The 23,446-nt window shown below is 36.0% G+C and overlaps 1 protein-coding gene across 3 annotated transcripts in view; it reads left to right on the forward strand.

Moving 5' to 3' along the window:
- ABCA12 (ATP binding cassette subfamily A member 12) overlaps positions 1-23,446 on the forward strand; it is a 197,727-nt gene that overhangs the window by 69,265 nt on the left and 105,016 nt on the right. For all 3 annotated transcript variants that reach the window (XM_019938973.3, XM_019938975.3, XM_019938974.3), the window contains 7 exons: positions 1,938-2,035; positions 3,076-3,252; positions 4,981-5,159; positions 8,797-8,909; positions 13,320-13,395; positions 17,086-17,204; positions 18,221-18,327. In XM_019938973.3, the coding sequence (XP_019794532.2) occupies positions 1,938-2,035; positions 3,076-3,252; positions 4,981-5,159; positions 8,797-8,909; positions 13,320-13,395; positions 17,086-17,204; positions 18,221-18,327 (869 nt within the window). The remainder of the gene's footprint in view (positions 1-1,937; positions 2,036-3,075; positions 3,253-4,980; positions 5,160-8,796; positions 8,910-13,319; positions 13,396-17,085; positions 17,205-18,220; positions 18,328-23,446) is intronic.

Below are 23,446 nucleotides of genomic sequence, written 5' to 3' on the forward strand. Positions count from 1 at the left end.
GTCTAAAAGTTAAAAGTTATACTTTTAACTTTTCAAACAAAGATGGAATGCCTAGAATATCCCTAAGAGATCTAAATATTCCTTATGGTTGCCTGAGTGTGGTGGTGCAGTTATGCAAAGGTCTTGAGAATAATTGGAAATTAAGTTCTTACTGAAGTACTCTCTAGGAGCAAAACCCTAAATGGTACTATTATAATGTTGAGAATTACACGCTTTCCCAGAATTGACTAGGGACTCTTCAGTTGCCTGCAATTAGATAACACTGGGATGGTTAGAATGCCCATCAATAAAAAATGTTGGATAGAATCTCAGAGATTTGTCCAAACTTTATATTTTACAGATGAGGAGTATGAGGCCCAGCAAGGTTAAGCACCCTCCCTGTCCCATCATCCAGCTGACCTGGTACTAGGGCAGCTACCAAGATGGGGCTCTTCTAGCTGTAGTTTTCTTCCTCCCACTCTACCACTCAGCATCACAGTCATTCAGTGTGCTTGTGTACTTCTTTCATTCACAGCTAGGCCAGTGGCCCTGAGACAGCAATGTGCAGAATACCCACAGGCTGAGCTCCCTGAACCTTATGTCCAGGTGCTTTTGCTGCAGATGGTCTTGAGAGACACTTGTTAGAAGCCACAAATTGAGAGTAAACTCTCAAAACAGCAGGACTGTTTTATATTCATTGGCAAATATTTATTGGGTGCCTGCTGTCATGTAGGCACTGTCTTAGGTACTGAAGATACATTAGTGAACAAAACAAAGATTCCTGTATGTCAGAATATGATGGGTGATATGGGGGAAAAAAGGAGTACCTTTAAAAATGCCACGTGATATTTAAGATTCTATGATATTAACATTCCAATACAAGTTGATGGACCAAATGAAAAAAAGTCCTTTGTTATTGAAGTAGGAATATGGCGGTGGGTGGTTTTGAGGAGTTAACGTGCTGTTGTGAATGATCTCTGGGTGTTTGGCTGAGTAGTTACAGCACATTAGAAATAAGATCATACTGTTGTGGTCCAGTAAGCTTTGCTTTGCTCAGTAGCCACAGATTATGTTTCTTAGCCTGGCCAGTCATCTCACAAATGTATTGCTTTGGTTTAGAGGAATCAGTTGGTAAATTCTTCAGCCCAGTGAGCATTTTAACAAAGCCTAGGCCCCACTGATGTTAGGTCACTGTATCTTTGAATATTAAGATTCTTTGTTGTGAGGATAATAAAGTATTTCTGTACACAATTTATAAAAGTGAACACACTGGCTTAATGAACGTCCATGCTATAGATCTGAACATGCTCTTCCAGCTAATGCTCCTAACCAGGAACATTCTGCCACATTATAAATAGTACTGGATGAGGCCACTTTGGGAATTACTTAATTAGCATATACTGTAGTCTGGACTAATTGCTTTCTCCCATTTATTTGATCTGAAACACCATTCAAAAACCACTTTGGGGAGGAGAGAATTTATGATCCTAAGCAGATTTTAGCCTCCCAATTGAATAATTAAAAAAAAAAAAATTATCACCAGATGTGCATTGGCAGATCCTTTGAACAGATGCTGGGTATGATGGATCTGTGGAGCTAGTGGAGGCACCTCAGATCCTCTAGGCCTGAACAGAAATGACTCAGTTTATTAGGCAATAATATTGGTGATAAAGTTTAACGATATAAACTGGAATGAAAGCCAATGACATCCAAAAATGATTGGAAAAAACCCCAAAGCAGACCAAAACCATCACAGTTTTATGTGAAAGGAAAAACTGATGGACTTTGCCCTTTTGCCAATACGAAACTTTCATGGAAGATGCATATTTGAGCATATTCTTGCTGTGGAGTACATGAGAGCATAAGTGATATTTATGGATTCTTATGTGAACCTGCCTGTGTGTGTGTGTGTGTGTGTGTGTGTGTAGTATGCTAATTTCTTCTTTCTTTTACAACAGCCACAGTATTTCCTAGTCCACGTTCTGATTTGGAAAGTGATGGAACATATACTTTCAATGGTAGTCAAGTGCTTGCCTGGATCCTTAGTTTGGAAAAGGTAATTTCACTCAGTTTTGTATGGACTCATAATAAAAAGCAGGTAAACAAATGCCTCTTAGATTAATAGAGGAATCTTCCAAATAGGAAGCGTATTCCCATTTGGAGTAATGTCTCCGGGAGATTCTTTTCTTGGGAGCTCTTTCATAAAAAGCTTAATTTTGAGGCATTCTAAATTCCTTAAGGGCTTGGATATTTATTTACTTCCCTGTTAAGTCCCTTAGTTGAACTTAAGATTTTCATTTAGTAAAAAATAGGGTGGCATTACATGTGATCTTTTAATTTCCTGAAGCAGGAAAGAAAAAATGCTGTATGAAAGCAGATGAAACTTTAACACCCATCAGACTTGCTGCCTCATCTATACTAATAATGCTTTTGGAAAACTTAGAGCTGTAAAAAATATCTCCCCAAAGTAATAAAATCCCTTTCCTTAGCGTGGTTTAAAGCCTACCTATGGATTTCCGTCTGTTTACCAGTCTTCCACTTTAAGATTCCAGATTGCAAGATGATAAACATCATTTCTATCGGAGGTGTAAACTGGCGACCTGTGAGCTGTATGTGTATGTGTGCACATACACAAGGCTTTTGAGAAACTGAATTTGAATGCCTTTAGGCAGAAGAGTTACTCTTCTGTCAGCTGCAATCCCCACTTTTCCTTATTGTCTTTTATCCGACCAGATTCATACATTGTTAAATGTCCAGGAAAAGCTTAAGATTTTTAAGCCTGAAGATTTTTGTGAGACAAGATCTAGTACATTTAGGTTGTCTAGTCAGAGACAGGAAATGCGTTCAGTTTAAAAAATCATATGCAAATCTTTTAAATCATAAAGATGACAAGAGTTACCACATTCACACATTCTCTCAGTGACTTTTCATGGGTAAACCCAATGTATTTTAGTGTTAATTTAATAGTTGCTATAATGCAGGACCTTAAAATGGCTATTATGTAGACAGGTCAGTTTCCTTGATGACTAGGATATGTTAATATCTATATTTACTAACATTATTATACCACTCTTCTCACACACATTGCTTTTACAGCAAAATTCGACTTCAGAAGATATACGAAGAGAACTGTGTGAGAGCTATCCAAGATATACTGCCGATTATGCCTTCTCTTGGACCACTCTAGGGAAAAATGTTTTTAACATATTTTGCCTGTCCAACATGACCCTTTTAGAGTCTTCTCTCCGAGAACTAACAAACCAGTTCTCTCAGGTGAGTGCAAATATTTTAACGTGATCAAGATCTCATAAACAGTAGAAAGAAGTGTATTGTTTCCATTGTCGTATACACAAAGTGACTCAAAATGAATCAAAGAGCAAATTCATAGCCCACATGGACTAGGAAATGCTGACTGAAATGTTGGCTCACCTTTGGCATGAATTCCTCGCACAGAGATTCACATACAATGTCTAATTCTAAGTAATATGTCTGGTTGCTATTTAAATGTGCAGGATTGAAATTATGTTAATGTTGAACCAAAAATATTGCATTATGGTTAATGTGGAGACATCTTTGTAGATGAAATTTGACTTTGCTCTATGGTGAATGAAGATTGACTGTTTTCTCTGAGATATTTTATTTAAGTGAGATTACTCAGGATACAATGTAAGTTTAATAATTAAACTATCAGAGCCTTATAACTCTCAGAAGTTAGAATAATGGATAATCTTTAAAATGTTTCTTCTAAGGTCAAACCCAATTTGATTTTTTATGAAATAATATAATCCCTCTTTCCCAAATATTATACATTAAAACCAAGAACTTTATAATATGGAGTGCTAATGACCATTTTATGCTAGTCTTAAATTAAGATGTGAAAATAAGACACTGATAATCTTTTTTTTTTTTTTTACTGATAATCTTCTTTTAATGAAACTCCACATACAATGAAAGTTCATAAAAATATTCAGACTTCTCTCAAAATTTTCTAAACAGGAATAAATGAAACATGTCCACATCTAACATTTTTCCCCTTGATTCTCTGAATTTTATTGTCAGTAAGTGCAGAATGCTTAGATTACTCTTCAGTAGTCTGAGTTTTCCAAATGAGCTAGAGACACTGTTATAATAACCCCAATCCAATGTACAGCACTTGAAATTCTATCTCAACAAACTCAGCAGTCATGTAGAATGTGTGGTTAAGAATATGTTGTTCAAAATCACATTTTCAGTGTGAAAGACCTTGAATTAAGACAGAACAAAAGCCTGACTTTACTAGTATGAATGAGCTTATTAAGAAGATTGTTTTGGGTGGGAATATAATGAAGGTATTAGCTGGGTCCTGTGATTCAGAGCAAAAGTACAGGTCATGGTTTTCATTTATTTGTTTGCTTATAGTACAAGATATGATTGTTACAAAGGATATTCACTCTAAATCATTATTATAACTGAAGTTCCTTATATTCCAGCAGAACTTTGGAAATATTTTATTTTGTTAAGTATGTATGATTGTAATAGTAGACATTTTCATATGTTTGTATATATACATATTCACACCCATATAATGTAAAATATATAACTTTTAAGGGTTTTCTATGCAAATAATAATTAAGGTCTACTAATGGATATAGAGAAGATACGTCTGCAGATCCTACACCAGATCCTAAAGAAAAACAAAAATATTACTCTGAAGCTAATATTATTTTAAGAAATTAATTTTAATTTCCCAAACACAATTTAAAATATTTTGTATAAACAGTTTTGTTAACCAAACATTAAATATGCCAATTCCTGGAACTATAGGAAAGAATCTAATTATGTGTAAGAACATTTGAAATGGTTTATAGTTTTTCCAAGTAAAAGATGACTTCAAACTGAATGAAAATCTGAAAGAATTACTTATGTGAAAATCTAAACTTTTAATGTTTTCAAAGGCAGTTAGCCATGTGGTTACACATATTGAAGTCTCATTTCACCCTGTTTGTGGTTTTATTTTTTAAGCTATCAAGAGATCCCAATAACCAGAAGACAGTGTTTCAGGAAATGGTCAAAGTGCTGTCCTTTTTCTCACAAGTGCAAGAGCAGACAGCCTTGTGGCAGCTTCTCTCCAGTTTTCCAAATGTGTTCCGGAATGACACGACACTAAGCAATCTATTTGATGTTCTTCGAAGTGCAAACAGGTAGGAAAAAGTAAGAATTAAGGGGAATATTACTGTTCATAAAGAAGTCTTTCTTTCTTTTTTTTTTTTTTTTTTAATATTACCTGTAGGATCACTGGTAGGTAGGTAATTTAAACACAGCAAATAATCCTTCAGCACCTTATTGCAGATTTTGGCAACGAAAGTAAGTGTATTAGTTAAGCAAAGGAGAAACACACATTGTGGTCATCAGGATTATTGACAGGTTTATGGGGAAACAAGGACGAACACTAATCATAACATCTATAGTGTCAGTTGCTATCCCAGAACTTCTGAGAAAGATGGTAGAGCAGGACCAATGGTAGATTGGAACCCTGACTCAGGCTCACTCAGGGACAACCAGGGCTCGGTGCATCTAGTATTTTAACTGTTCAAGAAGAAAATATTTCATTGGGTTTTGGTTGGTACTACACAGTAAAAAACAACCCCATTGGCTAGAGTTTACACCAAGCCACCCCAAGGGGTTTGGCCTCCTTCAGGTGCAGCCAGCCTAAGCCTGCATATTGGGTTGGCTTTATTTGACACATATGACACAGAGATTTGAAAAATTTTGCAGAAGAAACCCTTTTAAAGCCTGCATTCCTCATAAAAGAGATCTGAGCATGGCCAGCATTCAGAGTTTGATGGACACATACTTAGGTTTTGGCTGTCCAGCTAATTTGGAAATGTGCATTAAACAAAACAACAACAACTATATTAAGAACTAGCAGTTACTGACTGCCTGTTACATGCCAGACACTTTACTGGACCCTTTATATATATCACATTGAAACTTACAACAGAACTATTATTTATTTTATAAGTGAGGTAACAGAAGGTTATAAGAATTAAATATTTGATGATCATGCCGCTAGGAGGGTTTGAACCTGGGTTTTTTAACTCCAGAACCCAGACTGCCTCTGTAATATGTCACTAAGAGCACAGTGGATTCCATCGCTAATGTCTGAAGCACGACAAGAGTTTTCTCATCTTCTCTGATAAGCTTCCAAGAGTTTATATTTGTTCAAAGACCTTATAATAAGCCCTCATGTTGTTGCATTAGTTTCATTTGATTCTCACAACAGTTCTTTGAGATTGAGACTACAGATATCCCCATTTTATAAAAGAGGAAACACACACTGGTTTTTTAAAGTTAAATCTTCTTTACTATTATTATTATTATATTTATTATTTTTTATTTTATTTATTTATTTTTTTTGCGGTACGCGGGCCTCTCACTGTTGTGGCCTCTCCCGTTGCGGAGCACAGGCTCCGGACGCGCAGGCTCAGTGGCCATGGCTCACGGGCCCAGCCGCTCCGCGGCATGTGGGATCTTCCCGGACCGGGGCACGAACCCGTGTCCCCTGCATCGGCAGGCAGACTCTCAACCACTGCGCCACCAGGGAAGCCCTACTATTATTATTAAACTAACAGTATCACTAAAATCTGTAAATTCTTCACAAATGACTGTATTTTATCATCAAATCATTGGTTTATCTTACTCTTTGTTGATCAAGTAATATGGACAAATAAACCCCATAAAAAGGTTTTGAGGTTATTTACACCAGCAATTTTACAAAGTTGTAATATAGTTCAGTCACCAAAACGAGATTATATAATGTTAAGATTATGACAGAGGTTAGCAAAAATGAGTAATCTCAAAAGTCAAGAATTGTATATGAAAAAGCATACATGATATTCACCATTTATGAGGAAGAAGTTGTGCTGAGATATGAATCACAAAAACTCCTTTTTAAATTACTTTTACATATAAGGAAACTTGTTTTGGATAACTTCCATTTGTATATGATGAAAAGGACAGAAAAACAAAATCAGTGAAGTGAAATAAAAGTATTTTGATCAATAATTTAAAGGATTTCAGAGAGGACAATGGTCAGGTGTCATTTTTAAGTCACGTTTTGTTAGAAAAAGATGAATTAAGTCTTCTGACATTTTTATTAATTATATTAATAACAATAATGCTGACAGTTACAATGAGATTGCCGAGTGTTCAGTCTTTGAAGGTGTTACTTTGGGACAACAGATTAGCTGAGTCAAGCAGAAGGCCAAGCTGGGAGAAGGCTGGCAGAGATCTACAACCTCAGAACATTTAACTGGTCTCCACGGTGACCAGGGTTCAGAAGTAACTCAAAGTCTGAGAACCAGGAGATTCTTGGGGGCAAATATAAAAATGCCTGAGGTATTGACTGTTATGTATAGAGAGCAGAAATGAAAAAAATACAGCCATGCCCCTATGGCCAAGCGCACAGCTGTAAAAACAAGCTAACAATGCTGTGGGCTCAGTGCGGAAATGTTCTGCCCTCCTCCCCGCCATGTTGGGGCAAAGTGCCAGAGGTAAGACATAAAGTGGAAAGAACATGAACTTTGAAATTAGACAGAACCAGTTCTATTTATTTGGATAACCTCATGTAAGTTATTTAACTTTTTGAACTTTAGTTTTCCTGTCTATAAAACAAAACAAATGAAAATGACTTTATGGAACTATTAGAGAAGTAAATAAAATTATAAATATGTATATGTTTATATATAGACACATATCTACTAGAAACTAGAGGATACTCTTAGCTCTCTAAATATTTTCATTCATAGCTAGGGAGCTAAAATTAAAATGACCTTAATTTAAATATTAAAAATTCCAAAAATATGGTAGGAAGTATATGCACATGCTGTTGCTGGAGTGAGCCTTCAGCTGATTAGGATACATATGGAAAAACTATCACCTCGTATGTATTACATGTAACTTCACAGTGGCAAATCCTTAACAAAGCCTTTTAAGTTACTACTCATGTATATTAAAGCATTGCCTCACAGTTATTTGTGAAATTCAGACATACTTGTACAATGCTAACATTTTTAAAATATGCTAATGACAATAAGGGGATAAAAAAAGGCATTTCTTAAGTCACTAGTTGGTCTTTTGGAAATATGGAATGAACTCCAGCATAAGTGAATTTGCTGATTGTTCATCAGTGTAGACCGCCCATCTTATTAGTAACGTAAAAGTCATAGGAAGACAGTGCCAGTTAGTCTGGATATTAATTTTGTGCTACCCCTGGAGCAGTGCCTATGGGCCATTTAGGGGATAGAATGCAGTCTTTAATTAGGGCAAGCTCCATTTTTTCTTCAAAAACATTACCATTTGTTTACCTTTGTAAAGATAAATATTTATCAAATGCTTAATTAATAATTATTCTTGAAACTGGATCTTTTATCTGGGCTTGATTTTTAATGAAAATAATTTCCAATATTTAATTTTTTCCTTTAATTAAAAACAAAAAAGAAGTATCCTTTCACTGGAAGCTTCTATTTCTAACCACTTATTTTTAGGTCTTAACAAAGAAAAAAAAAAAAACTGACATGAAGTTCACTTCTTACTTTAAGGCCTTTTAGGTTTTAGAATCCTGGAACCGGTGAAGTGCTCTGTCTGGTTCAAGAACACTTTGTTGGGATTTTGTGCATAAACAGACAAACAAGTAATTAGACGACAAAAGCAGCATCTTGTTTCTTATGTTATAAGAATAGTTTTCTATACTGTAGCTATTTTCTCCTTGAATAACCTTTTGTTTCTGTTTGCAAACCTTGAAATACAATCTGGTTTAATTGTTTTTCAACTTGTTAGTGTGCTGCTGGCCGTGCAGAGGGTTTATCCACGGGTTACAACTAATGAAGGTTTCAGAGCTCTCCATAAATCTGTTAAACATCTGCTTTACACTCTGGACTCCCCATCTCAAGGTATTATATTACCATCTTCCTGTATTCAATTCTGTGTTGCAATTCTGTATTCAGTTCCATTAAAAGTAAAAAACAAAGAGAAGTAATCAGTTATGGATGGTATCATTCTTAGGTAGAGACATAAACTACAACTAAATCTGTGTCTTTAGGTAACCAAAGTGTGGAGACAAGGAGAAGTGGCCAGAAAAGAGGCTCTGACTTTCTAGGATTTTTATTTTGGTAAAAATGATCTCTCTTAGCTATATTATAAAGCTATGTTTATAGTTGGTATGAAAAATAAATATCAGAGTAAGGGAGTAAGCCTCAGCAAGTAGATTTCTACTACTACTTTTTGAACAAAAGCCTACACTGAATCGCAGTATCTTTGCCCTCATTTTCAAATTTTGTCTTTTTAATCAGGATGAGTCTTTGGTAAAAATATACCCCTCAACCAACCATCTTGAAAATGCATGATGGACGTCAGAGCGTGAATAGATCAGTATAGCTCTACTGTCACTTATAGGTATAAGACAAACTATAGCATGTTGCTAGTGAATCAGAAAAAAATCACCTTTGCATATAGAGGATAGCATTATATACCACACACATGGAAATGCACAGACACACACACAGCCATATACAGACAAACATTAAGGGCTATAAGGAATAAATCCGTACTTCCCAAGTAAAATGTTTCGTTAGCATTTACCTCTCCTGAATGAATTTAGAAATAGGCTTTCTCAGCTGAGTTTGTCAGCTTTTAAATATGTAGACTTTACCTTTGGATTACTGGTAAGTGTCCTGAGAGCATCAGGTCACAACCTGATTGTTTATTACAAGGTCTTTATTAGTTTTCATATGAATAGCAGGTTTGGAAAGGCTTTGAAGACTTCTCGAAGGAGGTTCTAACATACACTTAGATACCAATTTCTGTTAGTCTAGAACATTTTTTATATCATCAATTACAGAATTAATGACTAGCTTGCAAGATTGATTGCTGTTAAATTCAATGGTCTTGACGAACATTAAGGTTAAAAAAAAATTTTGCACTTTTAAAAAAGTCCAGACCAGAAAACCAGACAGTATAGTAAAAGACACTAATTATTTCCTCTGTATATTTTTATATTTTCGTTTTAAAGACTTGAGAACTTCAAGTTCTCTTTACCATTCTTTTCCTTTTCATCTTCAGACTCACACCTTGTAATTGTAAAGTAGAGGGATGAAGTTGAAAATTTTTTTACAAAGGACAGAAGCTCCTCAGTGCCTTAGAAGCAAAAGAACCTGTCATTAACTGAGGCAGCAGAACACTTTTTTCTGTTGAACAGTATAACTAACTCAATTTTCAATACTTAACAATGGCCATGTCTCATGTCTATGAATATGCTAATGATTTTGGCATGTATTAAGCCATGCAATTGGATAGTCAGGATGACAAGGAAAAACATCAAGGAAATGTGCTTTCATTTTTTAAATTAGATGTGCTTATATTTGTTTGTTTTTTAATTTCCTACACGTGTGACTTTATCAGTCTGAGGATACCAACACAGTAGCATTAATGTCAATTCCTAAGTCATTAACCCTAAGCCCCTACCTACCTGCCTGAGCAGAAATTTCATGGCCTTTGAAAAATCCTTCCAGGTATTTCTGGGAATCCTTCAGGAAACTCAAACTTGTTTTGAAGTACAGATATCTGCCACGTTGCCCAAGCCACCCATGCTTAATCTCCATGGTGTTTAGCAGTATTTGTGAACATACTTCTTCCCTTGGCTTTACACTCAGTAAACTGGAGTGGAATGGTTTCTTAAAGCAGAGTTGCTTGGGTCCTCTCTAAGGCATGACAGGGCTCAGATAGCTTTGAGGGTCTCACTCCTTCTTTCAAAGAAAAAATAAAAGGGTAGTATTTTTTGTGTCAGTGATAAATATTTTATTATCTTAAGTCCCTTCGATCATCAAAACAACTCTATAAGAGATAGTTATTTTCCCATTTTGCAGACAAAGAAACTGGGGCAAAGGGAGGCTGGGCACTTTGCCTGTGTTATACATCCAGCAAGTGGCTGAACTGAGATTTAGAGCCTAGATCTGTCTAAGCCCAAAGCCAGGTCCCCAAGCTCTTTGTTAGATGGCCTCACTCATATTTACCGTCTGGGACATATACACACTATGATAGCTCACACAAGTACCTGCCACCACCAAACCTCAGAACTGGCTCCACTTTCAGCCACTGATGGAGTTTGACTATTTGTGTCAGATTCCTTCTCACATGATACATTTTTTGATAGCCATTGCCCAATTCCTCTCCACACCACATGTCTATTTCTAATTCAGACCTCCCCACCCCATGTCTAGTTCTGATTCAACCCTGGTTATGAACATAATTCAAGGTTTTTTCAGAAGCCTCCTCAGCAACCATGATACTATGGAGATGCTAATAAACACCTGGGAAGAAGCTTGTCTCCTAACTTCCTGTTTTAAGGAGTCTGATTCTCAGCTCCACCCCACTGAGGATCCCTACTTCACAGTTTAGTATTTTCATTTATAAAACTGAGTTTTGAGAGCAAAGATTACCTTTTTGGCTCATTGAAGTTTGCTGTTTTGCAAAGTATAGTAAATTACATGAAATTACATCTTTAGAAGCAGAAAGCAATCTTTACTGGTGAAAGAGGCTATCTGTGCACTGGATTTCTTTCTATGTCTTTGGGCACCCTTTTTTATATATGCCTAATTCTACAAATAAAGTAACATCTGACTTTTTAAAGGTCTGTAACAATTTCCACTTCATTAAAGCCTATTTAATACAGTATTTCTTCTCAGACACCTTAGAGTCCAGAATGAAAAGTGGCCAGAGGGAGAAGTCCATACTTAACAGCAAGGTCAAGCCTATAATTGATATGTATAAAGTTAATTTCTATTAGTTATTCATCTGAATAGCGTGATGAGGAAGAGACACTCCATAACCATATAGAATACAAATGCTAATGAACTTGCTCAGCATCACATAGGAATTCAAAGTGAGCAAGATATGATCTTGGGAAAATGGTTTTATATACTTTTACACTGCAAAAGCGTAAGCCTCCAGAGTCCTATCCTGGATTATTCTCTATATGGTTGCCAATAAATAATAGGTATTACCATTATTAATTAGGTTTATTTATTCTGGGTATCTTCTTCTTGGTCCTTTCACTCACTAATGCATTGCTATCATTAGAGCAATAATACTTAGCAGCCTCCTGAGCAGAGCAGAGAACTCCCTTCTGCCAGAGAGGAAAACTGAAAAAGTCACTCTGCCAGATACTAGGGACGGAGCAGACGTTACTCAGACGTGACTGATACAGACATAGGCAAGGAGGTCTTTAATTCTGTGAGTCTTTTACACACATGCTTAAACAAAATGATCAGCATGAGAAAAGTACAGATGGTTTCCTAGTTTTGTGCTAGGACCTTCTTAGAAGGCTTTAGAACACGCGAACTAGAGACAATGGGAGAAGCCTTAAAGCTGGCAATAAAATATCCTATTGAAAATGGTTAGGCCAATGTTAAAAATGACAGCACTAAAACTACTGGATTATTTATAAGGAATTAGTGGTGTCTACAGGGAAGACTGAAATAAGTAATACTGTTTCCTTAAAGGGGCCGAATGAAAGCACTGGATTTCTGATGTTTTTATTTATGTAGTAGCTGTTTAAAGTATTTCATTTTCAATTTTGCATGTGAATGTTGTTGCACGCTTACTCTTTAACAATACAATGTTATGCAGCAAGCGGAATAAGGAACCTGTTTAACTTCTAGGGACAATTCTCTGTGTTGAATGAGATCTTCACATATGGTTTCCATTAGACCCAACTTAGTGATTGACTTCCACACTCCAAACTTTCATATTATTTGAGACCACTCAGAATGGTTCTGTTAACGTTAGCCAATTTGCATTCACAGCTGCATTCAGTTGAAATCACTGGCTGCTTTTTGAAAGATAGAAAATATAGATTAGTGATGGTAGATGTTTCCTACGGCTACATTCTAGACAACCGAAGACAAACAAAAAAATCCAGTGACCCATAAGACTGAAATTGGCTTCGTTTGATTAAGAAGTCATGGGGTAGTCAATTTGCATTATGATATTTAAGAGTCATCTATGCATACAGGTTTTAGGATAAAATAGTGCAATGGTTTGATGCACAGAGAAATAATTTGTTCAAAATGCATATGCTTGACCATTGGAATTATTTCAATTAGTAGGCATCTATTTCCTATAAATATCTTAAATGTTTCCAACTGAAAGAGCTTAGACATCTCTTGTAAAATCGTTTGGAGAAAAATTCTGCAGACTTCCTGCATTTTTTTCCCATTAATTTGACCTGGGATGATTTTTGCTTAGAAAAATAAATCCTTTACAGAAATGTTAAATATTCTCCTATATAAATATTATCACTTTAGGTGGCTCTGATAATACAACACATGTGTGGAGTGAGGAAGATGGACAGTCTCTATCCCCAAGCAGCCTGGCTGCACAGTAAGTCTTTGGTGGTTTGTTGGTTTGTTTCTAAACTGGTAAGTAACGTGGCTGAATAAGCAATCAAAACAATTCATAAACATAATTCTTTTATCAGTATCTAATGCCATGGAATAGAAAAATCAATTATTGACTGACCAAAGAAAAAGATACAGTTGAAGTGCAGTAAAGTTGAAACTTGTTTTTTGGTATTATTCAATGATACTTTCGGATAATGCAACATGAGGATCTGTTTTTCAGTTCTAAGAGTGTATAACTAGATCCCACATGTTCTGTCTGGATTGGTTACCTTATGTCTGTGAGGAAAATCTAGCTGGAGGCGCAATTTCCAACTCTTTTCAGGTCTTTCATCATGAAAGATGTAGAAGTCTCCAATTTTTTACATTACTATTTATTTCGGTTTTAAAAAATCAAAATATTTTGTATGCTCACTCAAGGTAATGCACACTTTGTTTGCTTCAGTAGTATTCAGGTAGCCAAAACTGTTTATAGGTAGTTTGATTTTGGACTCTTTGTGGGGCATGTAAATACGTTGTCTCAGGAATAGGCAGTGGAAATAACAGCAGTTACCTCAGCTTCTAATGACCATTAATATAAACAGTTCTCTGAAGTAACTGTAATAGTTATGGTAGAAGCTGGCTGAAGTAAATGCACATAGTTCAAGGCAAATTTAGAGACTAGGTGGCCTGTTATGTAAAAGGCTGTTTGGGCCTGGTAAATTACACTATTGAACTTCTTTAACTTTAGTCCCAAAGGATATATTTTTGTGCTAATGGAAATGTGTACAAGTAGAAACAAATAATAGGACTTACTTTTAACCATTCATTTCTTTTTCTAAAATAAAATCTATGCAATTGTTTATAAACTTTCTATTATTCAATGAGAAGTTCCCCAACTCTGGGTAATTCTAGGCAAAATCCTTCCATCAATAACCACTTCCTCTTTCTGCTCCCACATCTCTCCTCCTCTAAGGTGGCTGAACCAGATGCTTCTCCCAAGAGCAATCTCACAGCTCTGGGCAATTTTACCCCAGACAGGATTCCATGTCCCAAATAATCAAGTCTTTTAAACACATTCTCTGTATAGCCAGAAAAATAATTTTTTTAAAAACCTCTGAATTGAATGAAGTAAGTCAGAAAGAGAAAAACAAATACCGTATGCTAATGCACATGTATGGAATCTAAGAAAACAGTACTGATGAACCTAGTGAAAGGGCAGGAATAAAGACGCAGATGGAGAGAACGGACTTGAGGACACGGTGGGGAAGGGGAAGCTGAGACAAAGTGAGAGAGTAGCACTGACATATATACACTACCAAATGTAAAATAGATAGCTAGTGGGAAGCTTCTCTGTAGCACAGGGAGATCAGCTCGATGCTTTGTGATGACCTAGAGGGATGGGATAGGGAGGGTGGGAGGGAGGCTCAAGAGAGAGGGGATATGTATACTTATAGCTGATTCACTTTGTTGTACAACAGAAACTAACACAACATTGTAAATCAATTATACTCCAATAAAGATATATATATATATATATATATATATATATATATAAAACCTCTGAATTGAGACAACTGGATGCTTATTGCTGAAACCATGTATCTTTATCAGAGCCTTGGGGCATCCGTAACATTGATAATGTTAGCGCTTCAGACCTGAAAATTCCACAGCAAATGTAGTTGGTTACTGACAGCTAGCTTACAGTTTATTAGAAAGAATTCAATACTTTTAAGATGGCTCTTGTTGAGATTGATGCAATTAAGGGATTTCTTATCTTTGGACTTCCTTTCCCTCCACACTTTAAAATAATCATAGAGTGGCAGTACTTGGCATGAGATAAAAATGTTTATGATCCAGAATTTTCTAAAGAAAGCTGCTCAAAATTTTTCTTTTCCTCAAAGCTCTTCTCTCTCACTGTTTTTGCACTAAAGTTAATTATTTTTTATTGTGTTGTGTGTGTGTGTGCACGTGCACACACATGCATGCATACATCCGTAAGCTCATCTTTAGTTGTAACCATTCTTGAGAAGTAGGTGAGATTTTTATATAAAGAATACATAAATTAAATCGTTTAAAGGAATACTTGGATGTTTATGCCAGAACAGTGGCACATATGTATCTTAATTTTTGGTGTATCTTAAATCTAATCTCAAAAATCTTGGCAATCAGATGTTCTTTATGGAACTAAGATAATGCTTAGATGATATTTCAAGGTCACTTTTAGCCCAACATTCTTTTTTTAAAGCTTGAAAATTTACCATTCACCATTCTTGTGCCATTTCATCTGGAAAAGTAGACCAGTATTTTGCCCCTGAGCACAGCACCAGAATGGAAATGGCTCAATGCTATAATGATTAAGACAAAGAGGAAGACAAACACAAAAGAAAGAGAGAGAATACTGAGAGGAGAGTCTCTGGTCAAGGAAATGCCTAAACAAAACAAGAAGCCTCAGGAATGGGTGCAATTTTTTTAAACATGGGGGCTGTGGGTTGTATTTAAATGAGAGTCGGCCATCTGACCAATTAACTGGGCTCTGACTGCCAAGTTAGGGACTTTTCTTGCCATAGATTTTTTTTTCTTGTTAAACTTCCTCAAATATCCAGTGTCATTAACCCACATGTAAACACCCTAAGACTTCTTTAGTGTTAATGCAAACATTGTCCTACATGTTTACTAGCTATGCCAGGATAAGTCTCTTCCATTAGTATTTGACTTAAATCTAAAATAATATCCAATAGAACTAGTTAATTTGTCGTGCAGTTTGATTCAAAATAGATGGTTCCCAAATAAACCATTGATACTTGTTCTGTCTCTGCTGTACATAACATTCAATAGTAGACACTGAGGGAAGAAATTACAAAATGAGTAGAGATGCAGCCTCACAGTTGAAGTGACAGGGCATGCGTAACATACACATGTTTACTCACTCACATATGTATGCCTCAAAAATCTTAGACTATGTCCTCACATGCCAGTCAGTTTGAAAGGAAACCAGAAAGTGGATAATTTGGGAACTCTGAATTGGTTGTTTAAAGAAAAGAAAAGGAACTTCTGTTGTTCATTTGGATTCTACCATTTCTTTTTAATCACAGTTAAATGAATTTAAATTATTTAGAGAATATTATAGGTGGAAGGGATCTAGCAGATCATTTGACAAGAGAGGAAACTGAAGCCCAGAGAGAGGGTTGCCAGATTTAGCGGAAAGAGAAGAGAAAAAAGAGAAGAGAAGAGAAGGGAAGGGAAGGGAAGGAGAAGAGGGGAGGGGAGGGGAGGGGAGGGGAGGGGAAGGAGACATACAAGACTCATGGGACATACTAATACTGAAAAATTGTTCATTATTTACCTGAAATTCAAATTTAACTGGGACTCCTGTATTTTATCTGGCAACCCTAGCCCAGTGATTTTTCTTTCATGTAAATGTGCCTAGAAATGATGTTAAGATCACTTATGATTGGATATTAAAATAATTAAATATAGAGATAGTGCCCATGGAAAAGGTAAATACTTAGAGAATCCAGAGTAGTGCTGTCATTGTGCAGCTGGGCTGGATGGGGGAAGATGTCCTATTTCACAGTGCTTCAATGCTCAAATCAACCAATGCCAAACAACTAGGGACTCACATGATCTCAACAAAATGGCTTTGCTTTATTTTTATATGACTTAATTTATATATTCTTTTCTAATTCTATAGGCTCCTAATACTGGAAAACTTTGAAGATGCCCTCTTAAATATATCAGTAGATAGTCCTTATATTCCATACTTGGCATGTGTGAGAAATGTCACTGACAATTTGGCCAGGGGATCAAAAGGTAATACTCCTCTTAAGAGTCAAAATGCTACTCATGGTTTGTAATTTTGTTCTAAAATAGTAAATCTTATAAGATGTTGGCTTAAAAAAGAAAGAAAATTTAAAAATCTTAGTTTCCATATGCATCTGTTTCAGTGGTTTGATATATAAAGGGACTGTCTAATCATATTATTATGTTATTACTCCTGTCCCTGCTGCTAGTACCACCTGGCCACCTGGACAAACTTTAATGTATAATGGCCAGATAACAGATGTGTTAATGGCCACCTGGATAAACTTTCCAAGTCTCCAGAATTAGGAGTTCACATAACCCTCCGTGACATTTTCTATGCCCTCAATAATCTTAGTTGTCAAAAAATAATGAAGAAGGATAATGTAGACTTCCAAAAGCAGATGTAAATTACATAAAGAAAGGCATTTTTGTAGCAGACTATTTTTACTTCTGATCCTTACACACTTTAACCATGAAGATTGCATTTAATCAAATATTTCTTTTTCCTTTTTTTAAAGATAAAACATCTATTTTCTTACACTTTGTAGGAGATATACATTCACTGTTCCTACACCAAAATAGCTTTTTGAGACTTAATAGCAAGCAAATAGCATAACAGGTATTTAAGTGTGGTCTCTCTTTACCGGACATGAATTAATCAAGGTTGGAAGGGCATATTTGTGTCACAGTGTTATACAACCTATTCTCTCTCAAACACTTCAAGTTAATAGTACATCCAAAATAAAAGCATGTTCAGTTCACCAAGAACCAAAACTGTATAGCACCTTTGCTGGAAATATTTTTATCTCTAAGCAGAATATCTATGAATATTTTAAAAATAATGAACTCTATAGTCTCCATGGTTCAAGGAAAGATTAAATTTTCACTCATTTTATATTTAGATTGAAATAGGCTATTATCTTAGAAAAAACTTAGTAGTAAATTAGGATAAAGGTGTCTTTCAAATAGGTTTCCTAGATGACCTTGCAGTTCACATAAGGTAATTCTTTTCTCCTCCTTTACAGAAAATTTAAGACTGCTGCACTCTACAATTCGATTTCAAAAATCTTTTCTTCAAAATGGTTCCTATGAGGATTACTTCCCTCCAGTTCCTGAAGTCTTGAAATCAAAAGTAAGCCATGAAAGAAAAAGAAAAAAAAAACAAAAACCTCAAAAACCTCTTGTAATTCTCTGGCAAGATATATTTGTAATTTAAGTTTTAAATCTGTATTTTTTAAAATACTGGTTCTATTTTGAGTCTAGATTAATGCTAGAAAAAGGGTGACAAGAGTTCTGGTGTTACATAATTGTATTTTGTTTTTAATCAGTGGATATCTCTGTCTGAAATGACCCATAAGAGACTAATTACAGAATGCAATACGTAAAGGAACAGCTCCTGATGTAGTTGTCTCATTAAGCTACACGATTTGAAAAAGCATTAAAAATTTGATTCCTAATTTGAAATGTCCCTAGTTTTTTTTTTTTAAATTTATTTATTTATTTTTGGCTGCGTTGTGTCTTCGTTGCTGCACGCGGTCTTTCTCTAGTTGCGGCGAGCGGGGGCTACTCTTCGTTGCGGTGCGTGGGCTTCTCATTGCGGTGGCTTCTCTTGTGGTGGGGCATGGGCTGTAGGTGTGTGGGCTTCAGTAGTTGTGGCACGTGGGCTTAGTAGTTGTGGCTCGTGGGCTCTAGAGCGCAGGCTCAGTAGTTGTGGTGCACGTACTTAGTTGCTCCGCGGCATGCAGGATCTTCCCGGACCAGGGCTCAAACCCATGTCCCCTGCCTTGGCAGGCGGATTCTTAACCACTGCGCCAGCAGGGAAGCCCCCTAGTTTTTAAAACTATAAAAGTTGATTTCAAAAGCTGATGTTTTAGACTTCACAGTGTACAAAAATCTCAGAAGTTGACTCACCTTATTTGTATTATTATCATCAGAAGCAGAAACTAATACTGTAAATCATATTAGAATGTATGATATTGAAGAAAGGGAGGGAACGCAGTGGGAAAAATGTTAACTCTGAAGTTTGAATTGGTTGGTATTTGTCTCTTATTCTTTGTTTAGCTCATACATACAGTACGCAGGTTATCATGAAATTCACTCTCTTTCTTAAATAACCCTTTAAATTTTGAAAGCAGCTCTCCTAGTAAGAACAGCAGTTTAATTGGATTCATGTAGCCAGGGATAAAGTAAAATTAGAACTGGTTTATGCAGAGCAAGCAGGATGACTTGCTGTATAGTCAACCTGGTCTAACTAAGCAGGCGTACAAAGCATGTGTCCATGTATATTACAAATAAATATGCTAGTTAGACTACCTGCATTGTAGTCTTAAGTCTTCTACATGGATCAAAATTTCTAGTGTACTTAATTTAGCACTATCTTAGTTTGTGCAAATGAGAAGGAAGTTATGCATTCATCTGGAAAAGTCCTACTCATCCTTCAAGGATAAGTTTAAATGTCACTCTTAGAGTATCTCCTTTCTCACTGTTTCCAAGTCAGGATAATGACTTTGTATGCATGTAATATTTACCCATTCATTCATTCCATCCATCATCTGTGCTCTCATAATGCTAATCTGTTTATTTAAAAGATATAATCTCTAACCCCAAAATCTTTAATAATCAATCCAGTGGAGGAGATGGAAAAGCAGACCAATGATTATAACACAGTGAGATAAGTGTTGTGGTATGTGGATGGACAGGATTCTGTATATGGAGGTGGCATATCTGACTCAGATTGCAGAGCATGAAGGTGGAGAGAAGAAATTTCATGGAGGAGATACTCCTTACTCTGAGTCCTTGCAGGCTGTGTAGGATTAGGTTATAGTCCTACATTCCAGACATAGAGACATGCGTTGGTAAGAAGGCAGAGGTGTGAACCTGAAGGACAGATATAGGTTACCTGGAGTTATGTGTCCAGCTGGAGCACAAGATGCCTATGAGAGAGGCAGGAAAGGGGACCCAGCTCCCCAAGGCCTCTTTATATTTAGTCAAGCAGTTTGAATCTGATCCTGAAAATTGTGAATTTGAAGAAGGTGAATTCTGCATTTTAGGAAAAGATCTCTCTAGGAGAATTATGGAGGACAGATTGGAAGAAAGCCAAGTAGGTGATTTTTTGTAGTAACCTAAGCAAAAAGTGAGGCCCTGCACTATGTCAGTGGCAGAGAATAGAAGGAAAAGAATTTCAAGAGCATTGTAGGAGGTGGGTTGACACAACTTGGCAGCCAGTGAGGTGTGAGGCATAGGGAAGGGGAGTCTCCGATTACAGTGAGATTTCTGGCTTTTGGAATTTACTACTTAGCATTATAGCTCATTGTATATGTAGGGTCTATTTCCCTCACTAGAGTGTAAAATCTGATGAAATTATGCCTTCTGCATCTCTAAAGTCTCACATCTAGCACACAGTAGTATCTTAAGACTTGACTTATGAATTTGTGAACAAATGATGGTGTTTAAGTAGAGCCCTGGTGATGTAATCATATTACTTGGGCAATTCCTCATTGTAGTTCTCAACTTGCAAAGTAACTGAGCAGCACACAATATACATTGGGAAATGGAAACAATACATTCTCAGTCATTTACAATAATGGTATGGGAATGGAGCTAAGGATAACTTAGAACAGCATCCACATTTTGAGTGTACTGCGTCCCTTGTGGGTTACATTATGAAAAAGGTTCAAGAAGCCACAGAAGTGGAAATAAACTACAGTCCCGTCCCTTAGGTGGGAAATCTACTGTCATTTATAACAAGCATGGCTGCTATTTGCAATTGACAGAACCCGTCCATTCCAGGACTAGAGGCTCCATAGGAACATGGTTAAGTCTGTCACTTTACTCTGTACTCTCAGCACCTGGCACAGTCTGACACATGGAAAATATTCAGCACATATCATTGAAAGAATGAAGACAGACTCCTAGAGTTTTGTAAGAAGAGATGCTTTTACTTCCCTGCTTCATCCTCCTTGGTAATTGGTATCTTGATTGTGACAGTGAGTTAGGGCCCACCCTAACATTTTTATTCATGATATTTCTAAGAAGGTTTAGACCCTCCAAAATGCCAAATGCCTGTCATTCATTGGTGACTTTTTTTCTTTTCTAGCCCCGAACGTTCTACTCTTCCTGAACTTTAGTTTTCTCCTCCCTTCACCGTCTATTTTCTCCTCTTTTATTTCCAGTCTCTCTGGTGGGAAGGATAACTTCCTGATTGGGGAAATACTCATAAAATGGATATTCTCTATATTAAGCAGAAATACAGATAGGACATTATTTATATTGTAATACCTTTACATTTTTAAATAAGTCTCGTTTCCTTTCAGTTACCTGCTAAGAGCCCAGGAGTGTTGCAGTTTCAGTATTTTTACACATACAGTATTTTGAAGTTTACGCCATCATGTTACTTACAATTCTGATTCAGATGCATTAGGAACTGTAGGCACTAGGGAATTCAGTCACAGCTGGACGTGGAGTTAGTTATGGGTCATTGTTCAAGTTTAGGCCTGAGCCCTTACTATGTAGACCAGTGTCGTGATACATGAGACTGTGACAAACCTGTAATCTGGGCTTGACACATACTTTTGAAGAGGTAATTATAATTCTCTGAATGTATGTTGATTACTAATGATCTATGAAGTTTCTAAAAGTTTAATGCATGTATTGCTTTTAGAAGAAAGTAGTAAATAATGACAAATCGTAAATGACCATGACGTTGCTCCTCGGCGGATGTGCCTCACAGTGCAGGCCACATTATTAACCCTGAATTAAATTCTTATTTCAGAGGACCAGTTCTACTTCAGTAACATGGCTAGATTTCCAATTTCTCCTTCTATATCTTTTATCAAGCCAAGATTATACTCTATGGACTTTTATTGGTTTCTTGTTATATGTATGTCAAACTTGCAATTAAAAAATACATTTCAGTCTCTACTGAGTAAAGTCATCCACATTTACTACACCCTTAAAAGCTCAATTAAAAAAATTAATTGGGCTCCCAGTATTTATCTTTTTATTTAAGAAATCACCAAAATAAAAGTCACTGGCAGAGAGGTTGGGCTCTATTCATTAGAAGTTTAATCATATCTAGTATTTGGAAAATCAAAGGAAGGAACAAGTGACAAACATACAGTTACATCTGGTAAAATGATTGAGTTTATTACAGAATGGAAAATTTCTCATAGTAATAAGACTAGTAAGTAGAATTTTAATACATATGAAACCATTTTAGATAGTTCAAAACCAGAAGTCAATTAGAATATTAAGTACAGTGGAAAGCAGACCAATGATTTTTACTATCTAAGATGATTGGTGTTTAATTGCTACTGCCTACGTGTAGTTAATATAAGTCTCTCATCCAAGACACATCACTGTACCTTTCCCATTTGACATAGGCAAAGAAATATTCCTGAACATTTTCCTGTATTATAATTCATTTCTGTCAAAATGCAACTTCTGATTAGAAACTCAGCTGCAATGAATGACACATATTTGCTTCTTTAGATGTTTCTCCAAATTATTTCACTTCTTAAAAAGAGTAGCTCTAGGGTTGCTTCCAAGCACAACAGAACTGACTTCCCCAGAGCCATAATTTTTTATCCCAGGAAGTATGACTTGGAGATATATCCTCAGAACACACAGAGCATAGTGAACCGCAAGGAGGAATATACTTGCGTAGGAAAGTAGTTGATTTTCATTTTTCTCCTTTTTCTCTAAGTATGGGATTTTAGGCCCTTTTAAGCACTCCATAGAACAAAAGTTTCCCTCAGTAAGTAAGAGGATAGAAGATAATGTCAATAACAGTACAGACACTTTTGAAAAACAAGATATATACCAACCCATATTTTTAAATATATGTGATTCTCATGCACAGTTTTAAAAAGTCTTTTTTTGGTTAATTAATTTTTTTAAACTTGTGATAAAATACACATAACATAAAATTTACCACCTTAACTATTTTTAACTGTGCAGTTCAATTGTGTTAAATACACACAGATTGTAGAACTCTTAATCTTGCAAAACAAAAATCCTCTACCCGTGAAACACCTATTTCTCATTGCCCTCTCCCCCTAGCCCCTGGCACCTGCATTTCTACTTTCTGTTGCTATTAATTTGACTATGCTTGGTACTTCATATAAGTGGAATCATACAGTATTTGTCTTTTTATGACTGGCTTATATCACTTAGCATAATGCCCTCTAGGCTCATCCACCTCATAATATGTGAGAGAATCTCCTTACTTTTTAAGGCTAAATAATATTCCA

Source organism: Tursiops truncatus, chromosome 7 (assembly GCF_011762595.2).
Source record: "Tursiops truncatus isolate mTurTru1 chromosome 7, mTurTru1.mat.Y, whole genome shotgun sequence".
Lineage (NCBI taxonomy): Eukaryota > Metazoa > Chordata > Mammalia > Artiodactyla > Delphinidae > Tursiops > Tursiops truncatus.